This window comes from Panthera uncia, chromosome E1 (assembly GCF_023721935.1).
Source record: "Panthera uncia isolate 11264 chromosome E1, Puncia_PCG_1.0, whole genome shotgun sequence".
Taxonomy (NCBI): Eukaryota; Metazoa; Chordata; class Mammalia; order Carnivora; family Felidae; genus Panthera; species Panthera uncia.
The window spans coordinates 53,018,833-53,039,958 of NC_064814.1; the positions used below are offsets into that span (position 1 = coordinate 53,018,833).

The window sequence follows — 21,126 nt, forward strand, 5'->3', positions numbered from 1 at the left end:
CGGGCTCTGCCCCGGGAGCAAGGAGCCTGCTTGGGATTCTGTCTTCCTCTCTCTCCCTGCCCCTCCCCTGCTCACTCTGTTTCTCTCTCACACAAAATAAATAAACTAAAAACAAACAAACAAACAAACAATTTCCTTTCCCATGGTGTTCGAGATCAATGACAGCTTCGTTTTTATTTTCTAGTACCGTAATAGTACGTACGTGTGTATGTATTTCCGTAACAGTTTTTAAACCACAAATCATCAAGTGAATGAGACTTTGTGAGCTGATCTCTGCAACCAACCACCACTAGACAATATGGGTTTTATGTTCTGGGTCTCTACCTACAGATGCATTCTGGAATTCAACTCTTCCTGTACATGGTGAACTGTCCGGCTGACTCTTACCGCAGCCAATTTTCGTGAACCTAGTCTCCTCCACCGTCCGGACTGGGACCTTCCTGCGGCCATCCTGGCCTTTAGGGAGGACACACAGGCTGACGCCTCGGTGAACATTTGTGGATTGAGGACTACGAGTCATGGGAAAGTGGACAGGATTAGGAATTATTCTGACTGTCGGCTCTAGAACCCCTTTCGATCAGGAACCAACACTTCCCCACTTGGCCATCTCAGGAGAGGGGGAAGGGCTGGGAGCTAGGAGGACAGGCCGACTACACATGACAGAAGGAGGCAGAAGGGTTTGCACAAGGGGGTCCGTGAGCCACGGGCACAGAATGCGCAGCCCTGGGATCCGGTGACAAGGTGCGTTGCAGATCTGGGAAGGGAGCCTTGGGCCCCACTGCGACACTGCCATTTGGCTCAAGAGCAGGGGCAGTGGAGGCAACTCAGGGTGCTTTTGGGGACTCTTGGGGTTTGCAGTTTTGAGACAGCCTGCTGGGCAGTGGACCAGAGTGCCCACAGAGAGCCCAATTAAAGGGGAGAGATGCGGGGCGCCTGGGTGGCTCAGTCGGTTAAGCTTCCGACTTCGGCTCAGGTCACGATCTCGCGGGTCATGGGTTCGAGCCCCGCGTCGGGCTCTGTGCTGACAGCTCGGAGCCTGGAGCCCAATTTGGAATCTGTGACTCCCTCTCTCTCTGCCCCTCCCCCGCTCATGCTCTGCTCTGTCTCTCAAAAAATGAATAAACGTTAAAAAATTTTTTTTTACAGGGGAGAGGCACTGTCCTCAGGTGGCCCAGAGGGCAGTGGATGGCAAGGCAGGGCACTGTATGGGAACACGGCTGCACAGGTCTCCCTCCCAGACCCCAAGATCACTAGGGGACGCTCAGGTGCTAGTGGTGGAAGCACGCAAGAAAGAGCTAGAAGACTTTATTGCCAGGAGAGCTCCCTGGCTGTAGAGCTGTAGGAGAAATCCAGGCTGTACACACCTTTAGCTGGCTTAGGTAGGGTCGCCAGGTGCCGTCCATGAGGCTCTGCCGATATCCCTTCGTGAAGAAGCCGAGGTACGAAACGAAAGCCGTGGTCAGAAGCACGTCTCCGCAGAGTTTGCTCTCCTGCTGTCTCAAGTTCTGCACGGCCTCTGCCCACCTCACGTTCTCTGAGGCCAGTCCCCTCACCTGTGGTTTCAGAGAGCAGAGAGGACAGGTGATGCATCATCCCACAGGCTGCATACAGACCCCGGGACTGAGTCACACAGGACGCACGGTGCTCATCTGCTGGCAGCAGTCTTGGGACGTCGTTCAGGTGGCCCTGTGGATCCACGGGGAGTCACACATTTTTGGGGAACGAGACCCTGTTCTGTTCTGTGCTATGTGTTATTGGGGCTGTGGATGGATTACAGGGTGTGAACGCGGGCTTGGAGAAAATTAAATACGACCGTGTTGGTTAATCACTTAGCACAGTGCCTGGGATGCAAACATACTAGAAGCTCATGTACCTCCCCCTCTCCTCTCCAAATGCTGGGGAGAGGAAAAGAAATAAAATCAATCCCACGCGCTATAAATAATTCACAGTGGGCGGGGAGACAGACATGGTAATGAAGGCCCAGAGTCAGAAGTACTGAAACATGGCCGTGCGTGAGGCACCAAGATGGCGGAACACGTCCTGACTCTGCCCGCCCCGCTTTGGTATGGCGCTCCTCTCCCAGGGGGAGCCCCTCTCTGGGGAGGAGGGGCCTCCTTTCTACAGTAGGCATCTGGCAGAGCTGAGTCTATGTTGTGACTGACCCTTTTTCCTTCCTTGAGAGATGGCATCAGAGAGCATCACAGCTGGAAGAAATGTTAAGGATGTGCCAGCCCAACCATTCCCATGCCCAGTTTTTAGGTGACACGGATAAAGACCAGTAAGTCTCTCCAGAACCTCTAGGTCGGTAGAGACAGGGTTGGTTTCAGAGCGTGTACACCCTGCCTGCTTCCCAAGAGGTTCAATTCAGAAAACTCCCAGGCCAGGCAGAGAAGGCCGTGCTAAGTTCTGGAAGCCAAACAGAAAGCGGAATGGGAGGCCAGCTGGGAGGTCTGGACTACCTCTTGCAGAAGAGCTGTCTCTACACTGAATTGTTCCGTTAAAACCATCGTCCCAAAGCTACTCAAGAGCAGGTGAAACAGACAACTGCACAGATGCACGCCTTTCTTCCCGGAAGCCATGGCTCATTTCAGTCATGGTTGTGACTCACTTCTCCCTAAACGAGAAAACCTGGCTCTGTTTTATAAACAAACGGTGGCTGGAATAAACATAAAAAAGGTATCAGTTCTACCTTTGGAGAGAAAGGTGTTGTGAAGGCTCTCCATTGAAGAGAAATCATACCCCGTGGACGGTGCCTTCCAGGATCTTAGCTGGTTTATGAGGAAACATATAAGCCACAGGGGATTAAAAAAGGCAATGAATACTGACACTCTTTTCACCAAGAGTTGGTGTCTACAGGGGAGCCTGGGTGGCTCAGTCAGTTGAGCATCCGACTCCGGCTCAGGTCATGATCTCATGGTTTGTGGGTTCGAGCCCCGCATCGGGCTCTGTGCTGATGGCTCAGAGCCTAGAGCCTGCTTCAGATTCTGTGTCCCCCTCTCTCTCTGCCCCTCCCCGGCTCGTGCTCTGTCTCTGTCTCTGTCTCTCAAAAGTGAATAAAGATAAAAAAAAAAAAGAGTTGGTGTCTATGTGCCCCCTCCCTGAACCCGTGACCAACAGAACACAGTGGAAGTGATGTTGTGTTGGGTTTTGGCCCCAGGCCTTAAGAGACCGGGACCTTCTGCTTTCTGTCTCTGGGAGCCCTGGGTCTCCATGTAAGACGTCTAAGTACCCTGCTGGAGAGACCTTCCAGGGGCTCCTGCCAAGGTGCATGTGGCAAACCAGCCAGCCGCTGGCTGAAGAGTGCTGAGTGGCCCCAGGAGGCGCCACACAGGGCAGAGGACCCACAGGTTGAAACCTACCCAGATTCCCGGCCCGCAAACCCGTGAGAGGCAATGAAATGGTTGTTGTGCTAAGCCGCTAAGTTTTGGGGGAGGGCAGTCTGTTAGACACCCACAAGACAGGCACCCTGCTGTGACCCTCGGATTTAGTTTTGCAGGGAGGCTGGAGCCCGCATGCGGGTGTTTGTGCACATGTACGTATAGGCAAGGTCACACTCAGAAATGCTCAGGGTTGAGAGGTCTTCTTCTCTCCTGCTTCTCTCTCAGCTCCTCATCCTGGTCACACCCTCATCATCAGATGTTAGATGGGTAAGAGCTTCGGAGCTCACCTGTCACGCAGCTACCTTCGTCCTGGACCCCTTCCTCTGGCTGATGCGCGTATAGGCACATCAGCATGTCACGTGTCACCGGCTGCCTGATAGGTCAAGGGCTCCCACCTTCCCTACTGATCCGTCTCTGTAGGAAAACTTTTTTTTTTTAATTAAAAAAATTATTTTAGAGAGAGAGAGAGAGAGAAAGCATGTGGGGAAAAGATGCAGAGGGAGAGAGAGAGAGACAGAGAATCTCAAGCTGTGACGAGTCCTGACATGGGACTTGAGCCCACGAACCATGAGATCATGGCCTGAGCTGAAGTCAAGAGCTGGATGTTCAACCTATTGAGCCACCCAGGTGCCCCAGAAAACGTTGGACGTTCAACCTATTGAGCCACCTGGGAGCCCCAGAAAACTCTTTTGAGCACACCAGGGTGTGCGTTCACACTTCTCAGGATCTGGTCCCCTCATCCCAGCACATTTAAATATTCCCCCCCGCCCCCCAAGTCAGAGCATCGCTAAGCTGTGCTCTATTTTGCACCTCTGTGGCACCTGACAAGCTCGGATAATATGATCAAGGCTCAGGCTGCTGGGGCTCACACTCACCAGGCGATTTGCAAGGGAGATGACGCCTGCGGTCGCTTCGGCTTCTTGCTGACATCTGAGCTTGTCTGCCGTGGCTTTCTCAAACTTGGCTGTGAGTTTGGCCAGGTTTTCATTAAGGTGCTGTTGAGGAAGGAGCATGAGGTCGATCAGTAATTCCAGCCTGAGTCACCTCTAGTGCTGCTGAGACAGATGCATGTGTCGGTGATTTTTAAGGAAGGCCCCCGGGGGGAAGGTATAAGGGGCTGAGGAAGGCTGGGCAGAGAAGGAAAGGAAGGGAAATCAGGGGTGATCTTGGGGGAGAGTCCGGGTGGACGTCTAGATCGGTCCTGACCCAAGTGAGAGGGCTGAGTTTCCCACCTCAGTGCAGAGCCAAGGTGGGGGGGTGGTGACAGACATAGAGGGGGGTGCATAAATTCTCTCTCTCCTTGTAGTGGGGGAAAATGGGTTGCAGGAGCCTATCAACGAAGGCAAGGGCTGCTGTTCAAAGCAAAAGTGCACCAAAGGCTGGGGTGGCCTGAAAATGTTCAGGAGGATCCCGGGGGTCCTGGAGGGAAGCACACTGTGCCTGGGGCAGCAGGTCTGTGGTTTGGGATTGGGCTGTCTGCAATCTAAGCCCTCCCCTTGCTTTAAAGTCTTAGGAGTACGGCTCACTTTTGCTTAACCTCATCGATTCTCTCCAATGATCCTGAAGTCGAGGAACGTTTTATAAAAAGACATGGTTTTAAGGTTTTCTAAATTGATCAAGAATTTAGAATCGACGTGCATAGCTTCTGTTACCCCTGGAATACACATTTGCATTCACAAAGACACAGGGACACGGGGCATAGCCCTCGAAGTATGTCTTAGGTCACCACGATAATGGAGTCGGGCTGCCTTTTTGGCCATTACCAAGTCACAAGAGAAACCACTCACGGGCCAAGTTTATACAGCCAAGCAGTTGGAAAAGCACGTGGTGAGCTGTCCGATTAATGATGGCAGACTGGCCACACTCACTTACTTCCTCCTCTCCCTGAGGCTTGCTCTAAAATAATTATGCAACAATTGAAAATGTCAAATCCTTAACACTAAGCAATTGTTGAGGGTCATTGGAGGGGGAGGGATTCCAATAGATTTATGGCAGACTGGACTCGTAGAGGAGTGGAAAGTTCCAGAGCAGGGCACAGGAAGCTGCAGTACAGAGTGGGCCTCAGTTCGCCAAAGGGGATAGGCACTGGGGATTTGGAAACGTCAGGTGTGATGGGGTGGGATGCTGAAAGCAAAAGGGTTTATTGGAAGCTTACTGATCCTCTACCCCCATCTCCACTCTCATGCTCAGTGTCCAATGCCACCAGGCATCCGTGTCACCAGCAGGACACTCAACAGTGGCAGAGAGAAGACGCCACATTGTGGCATATGGGATGTAGCCAACAGAACTCAACTGATCCCCAAAACGAGTTCTTCCAGTGAGCCAGCTCTGCCCTTGCCTACAGAGCTCTCACCAGATTTTGAGTTCTTATAAAACACAAAAGACAAAAAGGCATTTGATGAAGCCTGGATTAAGGTAAACAAGAGGGCAATAAAAGCAACAACCTGAGACAAGAGGTAACGTCAGCCACAAAGAGCACAAGAAAGCCTAAAATCCTTCACGATGAGTTTCTTAGGAAGATTCGAGATGTCTCATCCATAAAACAAGAAGAGGATGCTAGTAAAAGGAACAGGGAACACAAAAGCTATTGTGGAAATTATTATTATCGTTGATGTAAAAAAAATAATAAATTCAAGGGAAGGGGCCCCGTGGGCTCAGTCGGTTGAGTGTGCAACTTCGGCTCAAGTCATGATCTTACAGTTTGTGGGTTCGAGCCCTGCATAGGGCTCTGTGCTGACAGCTCAGAACCTGGAGCCTTCTTCGGATTCTGCATCTCCCTCCCTCTCTCTCTCTGCCCCTCTCCTGCTCACACTCTGCCTCTCAAAAATAAACAAACATTAAAAAAATTTTTTTAATTCAAGGGAAGAGTTAAAAGATGAATTTGAGGAAATTTAGAAAGAATAAGAAAACAAAGTGACTCTGAGAAAAAACATAGGACTCATCAGAAGGTCCAACTTCCAACAAATATGCGTTCTAGAAAATACGATCAAAAAGGAAACAGAAGGGAGAGTACTAAAGAAAAAAGACAAAGTAATTTTCTGGAGTGAAGGAAAATAAATCTCCCTGAGCCAAACACAATGAATTGAAAAAGCACGGCAGCTAAGCACATCCATACAGAGTTTCAGACACCAAGAATAAAGAGAAAGATGGAAACACTTCCAGAAAGGTGGAAACACAGTGCACTGGCAAAGGAATGGGACCCTGACTGTTCACCAGACTTCTCACCAAAGAAAGGGATAAAGCATTCAGGGTTGTAAAGAGGAGAAAATTAGCATCAGAATTCAATACTCTACAAAATTGTCACATCAGTTTAAACATTTTTTTAAATGTCTATTTACTCTTGAGAGAGAGAGAGAGAGAGAGAGAGAGAAGAGACAGGATGTGAGTGGGGGAGGGACAGAGTGAGAGAGGACACAGAATCTGAAGCAGGCTCCAGGCTCTGAGCTGTCAGCACAGAGCTCGATGTGGGGCTTGAACTCACAAGCCATGAGATTATGACCCGAGCCCAAGTCGGATGCTTAACCGATTGAGCCACCCAAGCACCCCAATTGGGTCAGTTTAAAAGTCAATTAAAGGCATTTCCAGACTGGGACCCTTCATAAAATTTACCTCTTAGTTAACATGTCTGAGAAAGTTACTTAAGAAGGAGCTACAGCAAACAAGAAATCAAGGAAGGAGAAGGCAGAGGTTCTAGAAGTCCTTGGAACCAACCCAAGAAAGCAGTGAATGTGTTTAATCTCCAACACTGATTGGGGTTTGGATATGGGGACAAGAGAGAAAGGTCTTGGGAGTAAAAACGGACTTGACAGAATATTGGATTGCATGAAGATTTTAATTGAGGCTAGGGGTGCCTGGGTGGCTCAGTCAGTTGTTTCTGTCTCTTGATTTTGGTTCACGTCATAATGTTGCAGTCGTGAGATCAAGCCTTCTGTCAGGCTCTGTGCAAAGTGCAGATCCTGCTTGAGATTCTTTCTTCCACCTCCCCCCCCCCACACCCCTTCCTTGCTTGCGTTCTCTCTCTCAAAATAAAAAGTAAACTTTAATAAAAGAGTAATTGAGGCTATACAAAAGGAATTAATGGCAGAGAAAAAAAAATAAAGGCAAGTAGAAACTCCAGGGGGAGGGGAAAAGATCGTATTAAAAAGGAAACGTATTAAAAATAGAAATTGTTTTAAATAAGAAGCATAATCAGACCTATAAATACCGAGAACAAAGTGGTGGTTGCCAGAGGGGAGGAGGTAGGGGGATGGGCAAAATGGGTGAAGGGGAGCTGGAGATACAGGCTCCCAGTTATGGAATGGGTAAGTCACGAGAATAGAAGGCACAGCATGGAAAATACAGTTGATGATACTGTAATAGCTTTGTATGGTGACAAGTCATAACGACGCTTGTGCTGAGCATAGCAGAACATACAAACTTGTCTAATCACTATGCTGTCCACTCGAAAGTGAATGTAACACTGTGGGTCAACTATCCTCAAAAAAGTTGTTTTCTTTTTTCTTTTTTTTAAAGTGTCTATTTACTTTGAGAGAGAGACAGAGTGCATGAGGGGAGCAGGGACAGAGAGAGAGAGAGAGTCAGAGACACAGAATCCGAAGCAGCTCCAGGCTCTGAGCTGTTAGCACAGAGCCCCACACGGGGCTCGAACCCATGGACAATGAGATCATGACCTGAGCTGAAGTCGGAGGCTTAACCAACTGAGCCACCCAGGTGCCCCAAACAGAATTGTTTTATTAATCTTTTTGGATCATTCAATGCTTATGTATAGAAATGGCGATTTTTGTGTGTTCATGGTATATCCTTCACGTTTTCAGAATTTGTTCATCAGCTCACATAGCATTTTGTGGTTGTTACCAAGAAATAACAAATGAAAATTTCTACTGAAAAAAGGACATGTAATTCTAATGTATCAGTTAGATCTGCTATGAACAATATAGGTAGGTTCATAGAATATAATTGGAATTTACTGATTTTTCAACTTTTCCGATCAGGGAACAGAGCATGGGGCCCTTAATTTTTGGTTGCAGAACAGAATGAAGTCTTGGTGACTCAAAAGCAAAAGTTAACAATCAGTAATGATAACAGAAGCTGGGAGGGAGGAGGGAGGAGGTCGGGGGAAGAGCTGACGGAAAGGGTAATCATCCTTTCTTGAAAACTGAGGGTTCCTACGAAGCTGCTTCTGTGTGAGAGGGCAAGAAACAAAGGTCACGTCAACCGAAAGAAGTTGTCGTGATGGTATCATTGGGGAGACGTGGGGATGAACACCTTAGGGCCTCATCTAGCACAAAGTCAACTGCCTGCATAAGGTCCATCAAGTAACAGGATGTCTCAACTGACGAACGGATAAAGATGTGGTTTATATATACCACGGAATACTACTTGGCAATGAGAAAGAATGAAATCTGGCCATTTGTAGCAACGTGGATGGAACTGGAGAGTGTTATGCTAAGTGAAGTAAGTCAGGCAGAGAGAGACAGATACCATATGTTTTCACTCATATGTGGATCCTGAGAAACTTAACAGAAGACCATGGGGAATGGGAAGGGGGGAAAAATTACAGAGAGGGAAGGAGGGAAACCATAAGAGACTCTTAAATACAGAGAACAAACTGAGGGTTGACGGGGGGTGGGGGGGAGACGGGAAAGTGGGCAATGGGCATTGAAGAGGGCACCTGTTGGGATGAGCACTGGGTGTTGTATGAAAACCAATGAAACAATAAATTTCATAAAAAAAAAAAAGAAACAGGACGTCAGCCCAGCACACAGGTGGAAGTCAGAAGTTCAGATGAACAGAGGTCAGGAAGATGATGTAAGCTGGTCAGATGAGTCTAGCACTGGGGGGGTTTGGGGAAGGCACTGGTGGGGACTTCGACCAAACTGGATTGGATGGCAAGGTGCTACTCAACTCCAGGGTCAGTTCATGATATTTTAGAATCTTCTGATTACTTTAAGACTGGCCGGAAATCAGATTTTTACAATGATCTCCTGTAGATTATTTATTTATTTATTTATTTTTTAACCTTGATTTATTTTTGAGAGAGACAGAGACAGAGTGTGAGCTGGGGAGTGCCAGAGAGAGAGAGAGAGAGAGAGAGAGAGGGAGACACAGAATCTGAAGCAGTCTCCAGGCTCCCGGCTGTCAGCACAGAGCCCGACACGGGACTCAAACTCATGAACTGCGAGGTCATGACCTGAGCCGAAGTAGATGCTTAACTGACTGAGCCACCCAGGTGCTCCTTATTACTATTATTTTTATAAACTGTAACATTAGTATATGCTCATTATAGAAAGAAAGAAAATGCCATAAGCAAAACTTATTCAAAATATATCTCCCCAAGGGAGCCTGGGTGACTCAGTCGGTTAAGCATCTGACTTCGGCTCAGGTCACGATCTCGTGGTTTGTGAATTCGAGCCCCGCGTCAGGACCTGCTCTGACAGCTTAGAGTCTGGAGCCTGCTTTGGATCTTTGGACCCTGTGTCTCCCTCCCTCCCTGGCACTCCCCTGCTCACGCTTTCTCAAAAACAAATAAACATAAAAAAAAACTTTAAAAAATATATCCCCCCAGGTATAACTACAACTATTTGTGTTTTTATGTATTTTATAATCTGTTTGGAAAAAATTTTTTTAAACTGTATCTTGGATAGAACATTCTTTACTTGGAATTATCCTAAAATCCTAAAAATAAGTCTTGGGGACTGGAGAAGTCTGCCCATGGCCACCGTGGCACGTAGGAAGAATTTCCTCGCCCAGGGTGGCTCTTCACATTAGGGGTGGATGTCAGCTCCTCACCTCTGTCATTAGTGGGGGAGTTTTCAAACTCTTGGGACGCTGACAGGAGTGTGGATAAGCAAAGGATGGGGAGAAGGTTGTTAAAAGCAAAAATACATTTTTTCCCCCAAAAAACACTTTGGCAGAAGAGCGGTGCCTTCCTAAGGTAGCCAAGTATTTGAAAGATCTGCTCGTTGCTTTCACACGTTGAGTGGGCCCATCATGCGAATGTTGGCTACTGAATAGGTATAAACATTTTGCAAACATTCCCTCTGCACCAAATGTTCCTTTAGTTAAAATAACTTGAGTAAAGAATCCTTCAAAATGCAGTTCTTAACACTTTTCTGGGAGAGTCTGCAGAATATGAAAACCGTCAGGACGCTTTCCCCCTTAGCCATCAGTCCTGCGGACGTCAGGGTGTTACGCACCTCGTGTTCTTTGAAGAAGGGCCATCGTTGTGGTGATTATCACCTGCTTTGAGTAGACGGGCCCGCAACACGTGGATTCATAAGGCAAACATACAGAGATTAGCTGCTTTGCTTTAAAGCATCTTTAGAGAGAGACTGGTCGCAAGGATCTTTGAACTGGCGCCCTGAGCCGTAGAATTTGATCTAGTCCGCCATCTTGCGTCTCATGGTCTGTAAAACCCTTTCTTATCATCGTTATGCACTTGTTGTAAGAATCTTATGTGCCTGGAACGCACGTGGAGACGTGAAGGACCCAGAAAGTGTTTTGGATTGAACTTGGTCACGGGAATGACTGATCCCCAGCACCTGGGCACGCCTGTGAGCGAACACAGGGGGCGGAAGGAGGAGGAAGGACAGGAGAGGTGGTGCACCGATAGTTGTCGTGACCAGGGCAGCGCGGCGGCCTGAGCCCCTGGGCGTGGTCCCATGGGCTCTGCGCGCACGCTGTCCTTTGGTCCTCACTGTGATCTCGTGAAGTGGGATGTTACTGTGTCCATTTTACTTCAGGAAACTTAAGTTTGGGCACTCAATTTTTTTACTTAATTATTTTGAGAGAGTGCGCACAAGCAGGGGAGGGACAGAGAGAGAGAGAGAGAGACAGAGAGAGAGACAGAGAGAGAGACAGAGAGAGAGAATCCCAAGCAGGCTCCAGGCTGTCAATGCAGAGCCCAATGTGGGGCTTGAATCCACGAACCCTGAGATCATGACCTGAACTGAAACGAAGAGTTGGATGCTTAACCAACTGAGTCACCCAGGCACTCATTAAGTTTGGGCATTTTGAAGGCCTTTCTAAAGGTCACACATCCGTAAAGGGCACAGCCTGGACTGGATGGTCAACAGCTCTGCCATCCTGTGGGACTTCGATTTCTACCTTCGCTTTGGTGGTTTCCGTTTTAAGGGCAAAGGTGAAGTTCAAGGGGAATCTCTCTCAAACAGGTGTCAATCCAAGATTACCCCATCCCCCAATCCTGAGCGTGGCAGATGCAATCAAAACATCCACAAGAGGTTAATAAAAGCTAAAAACCCTCACAGTTTCATATTTATGGTCAAGGGACCACCCGCCCAAATGACATTACACTATCCGCTTTTAAAAGCTTCCAGAGAATGGTGCAGGTGACCTAAAACCAACGGTCTGGTGGATTTGTCTCGTGTGGACTATACAGTAGCGGAGAAAGAAAAAAATTCTCCTCTACTGAGAAATCAGGAGCTTTTGCATCACACTGTGGTTTTCCTGCCTCTCTCTCTAAAAATCAGGACACTCAGGGGGCACCTGGGCGGCTCAGTCGGTTAAGCATCCGACTTCGACTCAGGTCATAATCTCTTGGTCCGTGAGTTCGAGCCCCACGTCGGGCTCACGGCTGACAGCGTGGAGCCTGCTTCAGATTCTGTGTCTCCCTCTCCCTCTGTCCCTCCCCTGCGCTCTCTGTCAAAAAGAAACAAACATCCAACAACAACAAAAAATTCGGGACGCACAGGTGCTGGGAAGTGGGGGAGCCTGCCCAGAAGGGCTGGGGGCACTCTGGCCTCACTTACAGTGATTTTGGCTTTTATGGCTGCCAGCTTCTCCTGGGCGGCGGTGAGGTCCGAGGTGGCTCTGCTCAACGCCTGGCGCTTGGGCTCGACGTCGCAGAACACCTCGTAGAACTTCACGATGTTGATCACCCAGGAGCAGAGGCCCGCAGCCGCGTGAGACTTGGTGACCACGAACTCGGGGTTGAACTCTGGGTCCTGCAGATACGGCCTGATGGCCTTGAGGCAGTTCTCGTGAATGTTCTCTTTGTCGAAGTTGACGAGGGAGTCCAGGAAACTGTCCACTTTGGCCATGCTGACCTTCGCGGCCTTCCAGCTCCGGTCCTTGGGGACCTTGCCCCCGGGGGCGATGAGGGTCATCACCGCGGCCGTGACATTGCTGACTGCCAGTGGCGGGGTGCCAAAGGACTTCAGCTCCGTCAGGTTGGTCTGAGGAGAGAGGAGGAGGTTGTGAGGGGCGAACAACCGATGGGCTTCCTATGTCCTGGGCCGCTAATGGGAGCAGGGCTCCGGAGCGATCAATCTGAACAGGCTGCTTTGAAGCCTGCCGAGCCCTCTGAATTTGAAATGTCATGACTCATCAAAAAGGCACCAAAGCTGGTCTCCGGTGGTTCCAGACTTCCCGAACGGCTAGCTGAGGCTCAGCTCTGTGTGTTCGGCTCTTTAACAGACTCGCGGCCCATTAGAGACGCACGATTATTTCACATTCAACAGAAAAAGAGAGGGATGCCAACGCACCCTGAAACGGGCAGCCTGCCATGAATAAAAGATAAGGTTATTATAAATTAATTTCCATCCTGGATGGAAAAGAACGGCACTGTTAACCCAACCAATTTTTTCCCCTTTAATTAAACTCCTTTCTTCCATCAGCTCGTTCTACTGCACTTGACTGTCCTGATAGCAAAGTGACATTTTCTGCCAAGAAATAATTCGGGCCGAAGGCTGGGCACAGCCTGAGCCGTCACTGCCTCTGCCCACACGTGGGTTTATCCTCGGCCCCAACTGTCACTTGCCCTGGGAAGATGTGGCCCGAAAGGGTTGGCCTTCCCAAGCTGTCACTTCAGCTCTCCAGGCCTCTGTGTTTCCATCTGCAAATTGGGAGCAGACAGACCTGCTAATCTGTAAGTGAAACTGTCATGAACACAGGTGACGTTGACTTAAGGTCTGCATGACCATCGGTGGGAAGCCTGTGACCTCACAAGTGCTCGTTGTGGGAGCTGATTTTGTAAGTGGGGGAAAAAATCTTGATCGTGAAGATTAGGTCCCCTGTGCCAAATTCATTTGGGGGTGCTCTTGGGCCTGGGAATCTACAAACGAAGGGGGATTATTTCTAGAACCTTCCTGATGGAAGCCTCTGGGAAGATGCTCCATTTGCTGACCTTAAAAAATTGTTTTTTAACATTTATTTATTTTTGAGAGAAAGAGCATGAGCAGGAGAGGGGCAGAGAGAGAAGGAGACACAGAATCGGAAGCAGGCTCCAGGCTCCGAGCTGTCAGCCGTGAGCCCGACGCGGGGCTCGAACCCACGAACTGCGAGATCATGACCTGGGCCGAAGTCGGACACTCAGTCGACTGAGCCACCCAGGCGCCCCAGCTTTTGCAGCTGTTTTCACATTTGGTCTTGACAACCTGTCAGGGGCAGGGATGAAGGACAGCACCTGTGTGAGTGTTGTGCTGGCACTCCTGTCCTGGTGACCTCTGCTGGGGGGAAAGGGGCCAGAGTCAGAAAATATAATCGGAAGCAGAATCCTGCAAACGTAAAAATTCTGTAAGTTCAGCACGGTCAACGTACTGAATTAAGAAAATACAAAAATGCATGGCAGATGAAGTTGACTTCCTATCACCCAGATATATCGCTGGTAATATTTCAATGTACAATAAAACCTTAGATTGTGAGTAACTTGTTCTGAGTGTTCCGCAAGACGAGCGAACATTTCTAATACAGTTTAACTTGATAAAGGAGCGATGTCTTGTGATAGGAGTAGTATGGGATGCCGAAAGTCACATGATCACACCTGAGCCAATGGTTCTTGAAATTCACTTTGATGTATGAGTGCTTTGGATCCCAAGCATGTTTCTGGAACGAATTATGCTTGCTCACAGACCAAGGTTTTTTACTGTAATTCCTTCCAATCTTTTTAATTTTATTTTTAACATTTACTCATTTTTGAAAGAGAGTGTGAATGGGGGAGGGAGGGGCAGAGAGAGAGAGAGGGAGACACAGAATCTGAAGCAGGTTCCAGGCTCTGAGCTGTCGGCACAGAGCCTGATGTGGGGCTCGAACTCACGGACTGTGAGATCATGACCTGAGCCGAAGTCGGACGCTCAACCGACCAGCACCCCTTTCCAGTCGTTTTTATTTTCGTGTGTCTCGACTGATCCATCACAGCCTTTTTGATGGTAGTGACAGAAGACCCCACTGAAGTATAAAGGGGACTTTCTGGCTCATGTATTTGGTCGGAAGGATGAGTTTGGAGGTGGCTGTGAGGACAAGGAGAACTGGGTTCACGGACTCTCTGGACCTTCTGGTTTCTACTTCTCCCCGTGCACGCTTCTGTTTTGCACAGCAGAAACCAGTTTCTTCGTGTCGCAAGGCGTGCGACCCACCTCACTGCCCTCCACTTGCCTCGTCACCCCCATCTGTCACTAAGCTCTGCCCCCAGTCACCTCCTTCTAGTGCCCTGATGGCCAAGCTCATCCTTCCCTCAGGAGCCCTGCCCAAAACACTTCTTTCTAAGCTATTTGCCTGGCTCGTCCCTTCTCATCCAGAAGGATCTCAGTGCAGACACTGCCCACTCACAAAGACTCTCCCATCAGCTTCCGCTGCTCATCATTTCTTATGGGCTCCTTGATGAGCTGCAGAGAACGGGGCAATCAGACACAATCACCCCTTTTTCCTTATTGGATCTCCATATTCCTCTCCTTCCAGAGAAGAGGGACCCCATCTGTCTTGTTAACTAATGAGGGAGCGTGGGGCAAGCTGAGGGCAGAGGACAGGCTAACAGCACCCCTTCCCTCCAGGCGGGATCTGTGTGATATTCCTGGGACACTCCTGCCTACCTGAGAACAAAGGAACGGGGTTTAAGTGCTGGCCGTGGTGATGTGGGAAACTAAGGTAAATGAAAAATTCAATTCCCTTATTGCCTGCCGCCCACTGACAAGTCCTTGAAACGGGCAGAGTGACCGTCCTCCAGGAGCTCAGCTGCCTCGATGACGACACTTTGCTGGGGGCAAAGAGAGAACCTGAGCTTAATATTATCCCAACCTCGAGGATTCTGCAAGTCAATTTCCTTTATCTCAGCTGCCCCAAGATATATGCTGGCAATCGTACTCTAAGCTTATGGCCCCCGATATGCATCTGAAGGGTCTCATGACTGGGGTTTTATTAGATGGTAATAAATGGTGTTTCCTTAGCAACAGCTAGCCCCTCAAGGTCCTGGAAACCTTGCTTCCAAAATTCCCTAGAGACTTACTCTAGCCCTGACCCCCTCCCAACCTAAGAGTATGTAACCAGTCTCTCCTCACAACCCCAGGGCAGCTCTTCCTGCCCACGGGTCCTGTCCCCGGGCTTTAATAAAATCACTTTTTTGCACCAAAGACATCTTTTTCAAGATTTTTTTCTTGGCCATCGGCTCTGGACCACCCCACCATCACCCCAAAACCTCATCATTGTAGCTCCTGTGTCTGGAACAGAAACCAGAACCCAGTAGGTGTTCATCAACATGTGGGTCGAACGCCCTCAGGGGACGAATGGGTGTCAGCAGCTTCAAGGTCACAGCCATCACATCGCAACCAGAAGGGAAAGGGACTTTTTCCTCTCAAAATGTCCTGGGGAACGATCTTGTTTAGTTAGGCAGGGCTCCTACAGCCAAGCAGGAAGAGAGGGGTCCACTAAAAGGAACACAGGGTGGAAAGAAACATTTCTCAGAAGGCAGGCAAGGTTTGAAGCAGCAAACATTAGGCGCGGTGTGCTCTGGCTTTCTCCACCCCCCCTCCTGCCATCAGGCTGCTGTTCTCACTATACCAAGGGATTAGTAGTAAAACCATATATATATATATAATATATATATATATATATATACATATGCCTGGGTGGCTCAGCCAATTAAGCATCCAACTCTTGATCTCGGTTCAGGTCACGATCTCATAGTTCCTGAGTTCGAGCCCCACGTCTGGCTCTGTGCTGACAGCTCAGAGCCTGAAGCCTGCTTCAGATTCTCTGTCTCTCTGTCTCTCTGTCTCTCTCTCTCTCTGCCCCTTCCCTGCTTGCACACTCTCTCTCTCTCTCAAAAATAAATAAAACATTTTAAAAAACCTGTAATTTTAGAAATAAAAAGGGAAGCTCTCTTACAAGAAAATGAACAACAACCACAGTTGAAACAAGTAATGGACAAAAGAAGAAATCTAAATATTTGAAAAGATGTCCAAGTCTCATCAGAATGAAAACATCTATAGTTTTTTTAAAAAATGAAAAATAAAATGTTTGTTCTCTTACGAAAAAAAGTGAAAGTGATTGGAAATGTCTAAGATTTGCCTAAGCAAGGATGTAGGAAAAGCAGTATTCACAAATATAGACAAGAACAACCATTTTAGACAGTTACTGGTCATTTTTTATATACAAAAAAAGAGCATATTCTTGGTATCAGCTTCCTATCGCTTCTGCAACAAATTAACGCAAAGTTAGAGACTTTACGCAATGCAACACGCAATGGAGGTCTTAGCTCACAGCTGTGGGGGTGAGAAATCCTCAGGTCAAGGTGTTGGCAGGGGGTGGTAGGGCCTGTTCCCTCTGGAGGCTGCTGGGGAGACTCTGTCGTGTGCCTCTTCTGGCTTCTAGAAGGTTGGCCTCATCCCTTGGCTCGTGTCCCCATATCACATCCGCTTTTCCCCTACCTTGTTTCTGCCATCACATTGCACTTGGGGCCCACCTGGATACCCTCCCCACCTCAAGACCCTTGACTCAATCATGCCTATAAAAAGTCACACTTGCCATATGAGGCAAAATTCACAGGTTCCAGAGATCAGGATGTGAGTATCTTTGGGGTGGAAGAGGCATTATTTAATCCTGCCAAGTTGTTGTATCAAACTATCGTCTTCTTGGCCCAGAGAAATAGTTGCATATGCAATAAATATTTATGCATGGGGATATTTGCATAGGAAAAAAAAAACAAAATTAAACACTCAACAATGGAAAAATAGCTAAAAAAAAAAAGTGGGGGGGTATAATTAGAGCATGGAATCCTATGAAGAATTCAAGTTTCAATGTATGTACCGGCATGAAGTGGTCTTACTTCATGAGGCAAAGCAAGTTAGTGTTATCTGTTTATATTTAAAATATGACATATTTTAGGGGCACCTGGGTGGCTCAGTCAGTTAAACATCTTCGGCTCAGGTCATGATCTCGCAGTTCACGGGTTTGAGCCCCACATCAGGCTCTGTGCTGTGCTTCGGATTCTGTGTCTCCCTCTCTCTCTGCCCCTCCCCTGCTCGTGCTCTGTCTCCGTCTCTCAAAAAATAAACAAACATTAAAAATTTAAAAAAAATACGACATATTTTACATGTGCATTTGTACAAATATAAATGCATAGAAAAATGGCTGGAATGGATATGCCAGATTATTACAGGAGTTCTCTTGGGAAAGAAGCAGGGTTGGGGTGAAAAAGAAGGTGACGTTATATTCTCCCCTATATATTCTATGCTATTTGGACAATTTTTAATAATGGAAAAGACATTATAGGTTATTTATAGACTACAGGAAATAAGTTCACTGTAAAAAACATATAGGAAACACACGGAAAATTCTAAGTAGCTTTGTAAGGGGGAGGGGGGCGGAAAGACCATGAAATTGCAAAGCAAAACCATCCCTCAACTGAGGAAGGAAAAGTTACACTGGATTTATTTCAGTTTAGCGATAAAAGTGAAATAAAACTGCCAAAGCAGAGACTTAACACCGGGCTCTGACTTACAGGTGTTCTTTATGTATTAACTAAAGATTTAATGTTAACTTTGAAAAAGATGAGAAGACAGGGAGGTGGTCATTAAATACCAGGAGTCCTGGGAATGCAGAGGGTTTGAGGGCACCCCAGGGATCCTGGGGTTCACGAAGCAATAATGCCTCCATCACATGGCGTACAGGCTGATCTAGTCATCCTATTCCACCAGGCGGGGGGCGGGGAGGCGAGATCGACAAAGGGGGTCAAAAGGTACAACTTCCAGTTACAAGGGAAATAAGTCCTGGGGATGTCATTTACAGCACGGAGACTGTAGTGACGATACTGTGCCATGTATTTGAAAAGAGAGGAAATCACGAAAGGTCTCATCACACACACACAACCCTATGCGTGGTGATGGACATTCACTGGATTTACTGTGGTGACCATTTTGCAATACATGCAAACACTGAATTATGATGTTGTGCACCTGAAACGAAGATCCTTCTATGTCAATTATACCTCAATTAAAAAAAAAAACCGTTGTCTCCCGCGCCTGGGTGGCTCAGTCCGTTAAATGCCTGGCTCTTAATTTCGGCTCCGGTTATCGCCGACCCCAGCTCTCCAGAAGCCATGGCTGGCAATTTATTCCCTCGTTTCTTCCAGCTTTCGCTCCTTATTGATATGGAACATGTTTTGTTTTTTTTCATTTTAGAAGTTAGCAAGTGGCCTCCTCCTCGGAGTGGGAATATTTTAGCTATTATACAGCCCTCCCTTTTGCTCGTACTTATTATGGTTATATCAACTTTTTTAGTTCAGTTAATGTTCAGTGCGATTATGACATGATTATGATCATAAATACTGTTCACCTTGGGTTATATTATGTATCTTGTATATGCTGAATTTTTTTTTCTGAAATTAATGAGTGCTTTTATTATTTGTTTCCTGCGAAGGTAACTTTTGGGCAAATACCTGAAAGAGGGAGGCATGGGGGTTTGTGTAGGAAGCACACTGCACATAGAGGTGGTTGCTTGTTCAAAGGCCCTGGGGTGGGATTGTGCTGGGAGTGTCTGAGACACAGCAGGACCAGTGTGGGGGGTCAGAGGGACAAGAGGAAGGCTAGTAACTGGCATCGCAGAAGAGGGAACTGGGCAAAATTGTAAGGTCTCCCGGGCCACTTTGGATTTTATTCTGAATATGATGGGAAGCCAATGGAAGATTCTGAACAGAGGGATGATGTGGTCAAACTGCTGTTTTAAAAAAGATTATTCAGGTGGCTGTAATGGGCAAAGACAGAACTGGGGCAAGGGTGCAAGCAGGGAGGCCAACTGACAGGCTACTGCAACAGTCCAGGTAATAGGGGACAGTGGCTTGGACCAGAGGGGTAGCGGCAGAGAGGACAGGAAGCATTTGAATTCAGGATATATTTGAAGGCAGAATTGACAGAATTTGCTGACTGGTTAGGGGAGCGTGACATAAGGCGCTCATTGATTCGCACCGGCCCCTTTCTATGTAACAGAGAAGAGAAAGCGAGGAGTCAAGAACCTCAGCGATGTGTGCCAGGCTCTGCAGCCGGCTGGAGGAAAGCACCTATCATCTTGCCTGGCACACAGTAGGCACTCATTAAAAATGAGTTTCATGTCCTTTGTGGCGGAAGTGTTGAGACTTTCAAATCCACCGCTATTTCCAGTATCGTATCTCATCGCTTCCACGAGGTCCGCAGCTATATGTTTATTTCCACCAACGACCAATCCGCTTACTAACCGGCCAACCAATTAACCCGGAAGTATTTACGGGCGTTCACTTTGTTTCCAGTTTTGCGGAAACAGAAGTGATGATGCGGGTGATGGTGACATCGACAAGAGCCAGCATCGACTTGGCGGCTCCCATCTGTTAGCTACGTTTCAGGCATGATCTCATTTCGTCCCGATGACAACCTCATGGGACTGTGTCACTGTCGCCTCCATTGCTCAGATGAGGAAACAGAGGCCAAGCAAAGAGAAAATCACACCCAGAGCCAACCCAGTATTTGGACGCGGCTCATGTTAAAAGTGGTCTCGTGTTTCGTGCTCGGGAAATCAGAAAAGGGTGAGATTGATCCAGAATGTTAAGTCTGATTTTAGAATACGGGTAGGATTTAGACGGGAGGAAGCGATAGGAGAGCGAGCCCTAAACAATGATGGTGGGGAGGGGTCCAGGCTAATCAAAGGCCTGGAGGCCGGCCAGTGGATGACGCTCTGAGGGGCAGCCTGGCTTGGCTGTGCTATAAGGTTCAGGCTGAGATGTGGTGGCGTAATGGGGCCAACTCCTACTCCACCGGATGGTACCCAAGTTCCTAAGGAGAACCTTGAGTTCTCTCCTGATGTAGGTAGAGGCCTGTTTATGGCCTTTTTGGCTCTAGCTGCCTTAATCTTTAGGGAATCCAGCCCCCCCCCCACCCCCCCATCCTTAGATATACTAGAATGCCCTCGTAGCTCAACTTCCAATGTATACGTAGCTATATGTCACAGGATTCTACAGTGTTCCTAGTTTAGCTTTGGATTTGATGAGGCCCTAAACCATTAGATGCTACATTCCAAAGTGAGGCGTGAGATGGAGGTTCCAGAAGGCCAGTGCTTTGCGTCAAATGCCTCACCTGCACTGAGGGTGTCAGAGTCAGCAAGTTGGGGACTAAGAATTTTCCATGAGACCTGCTGGTGAGTCCCACCCACTCTGCCTTTAAAGATGGGTGTGGGGTGTAGTCCGCGTGACACAGTGTATTGGGGTCTAATGCATACCCCAGAAATCTAGAATGTGTGAGAACAGCTGGCTAGCCCTCCTACCCCCGCCCCCCCCAACCACGGAACGAGGGAGAGCGTGTTGCATGGGTGGCTGACATTCTCAGTGCATTTGGGGAAAGGAGGCACAGGTGTCCCCCGTGGAGCTGAGGTGAGCTGCCTGCACAGCACAGATGGCACAGGATGTCTCAGACCTTGGCCAAGTGGCCCACGTGGAAGGGCATGTGAATTGCCAGACTCGGGAGAGGAGGCGAAAGCACCCTGCAGGGCAGAG

At 48.1% G+C, this 21,126-nt stretch overlaps 1 protein-coding gene across 2 annotated transcripts in view; it reads right to left on the bottom strand.

Moving 5' to 3' along the window:
• LOC125927583 (dynein axonemal heavy chain 9-like) overlaps positions 1–21,126 on the bottom strand; it is a 170,665-nt gene that overhangs the window by 84,783 nt on the left and 64,756 nt on the right. For both annotated transcript variants that reach the window (XM_049638084.1, XM_049638085.1), the window contains 3 exons: positions 12,149–12,574; positions 4,256–4,375; positions 1,365–1,553 (listed from right to left, as the gene is read on the bottom strand). In XM_049638084.1, the coding sequence (XP_049494041.1) occupies positions 1,365–1,553; positions 4,256–4,375; positions 12,149–12,574 (735 nt within the window). The remainder of the gene's footprint in view (positions 1–1,364; positions 1,554–4,255; positions 4,376–12,148; positions 12,575–21,126) is intronic.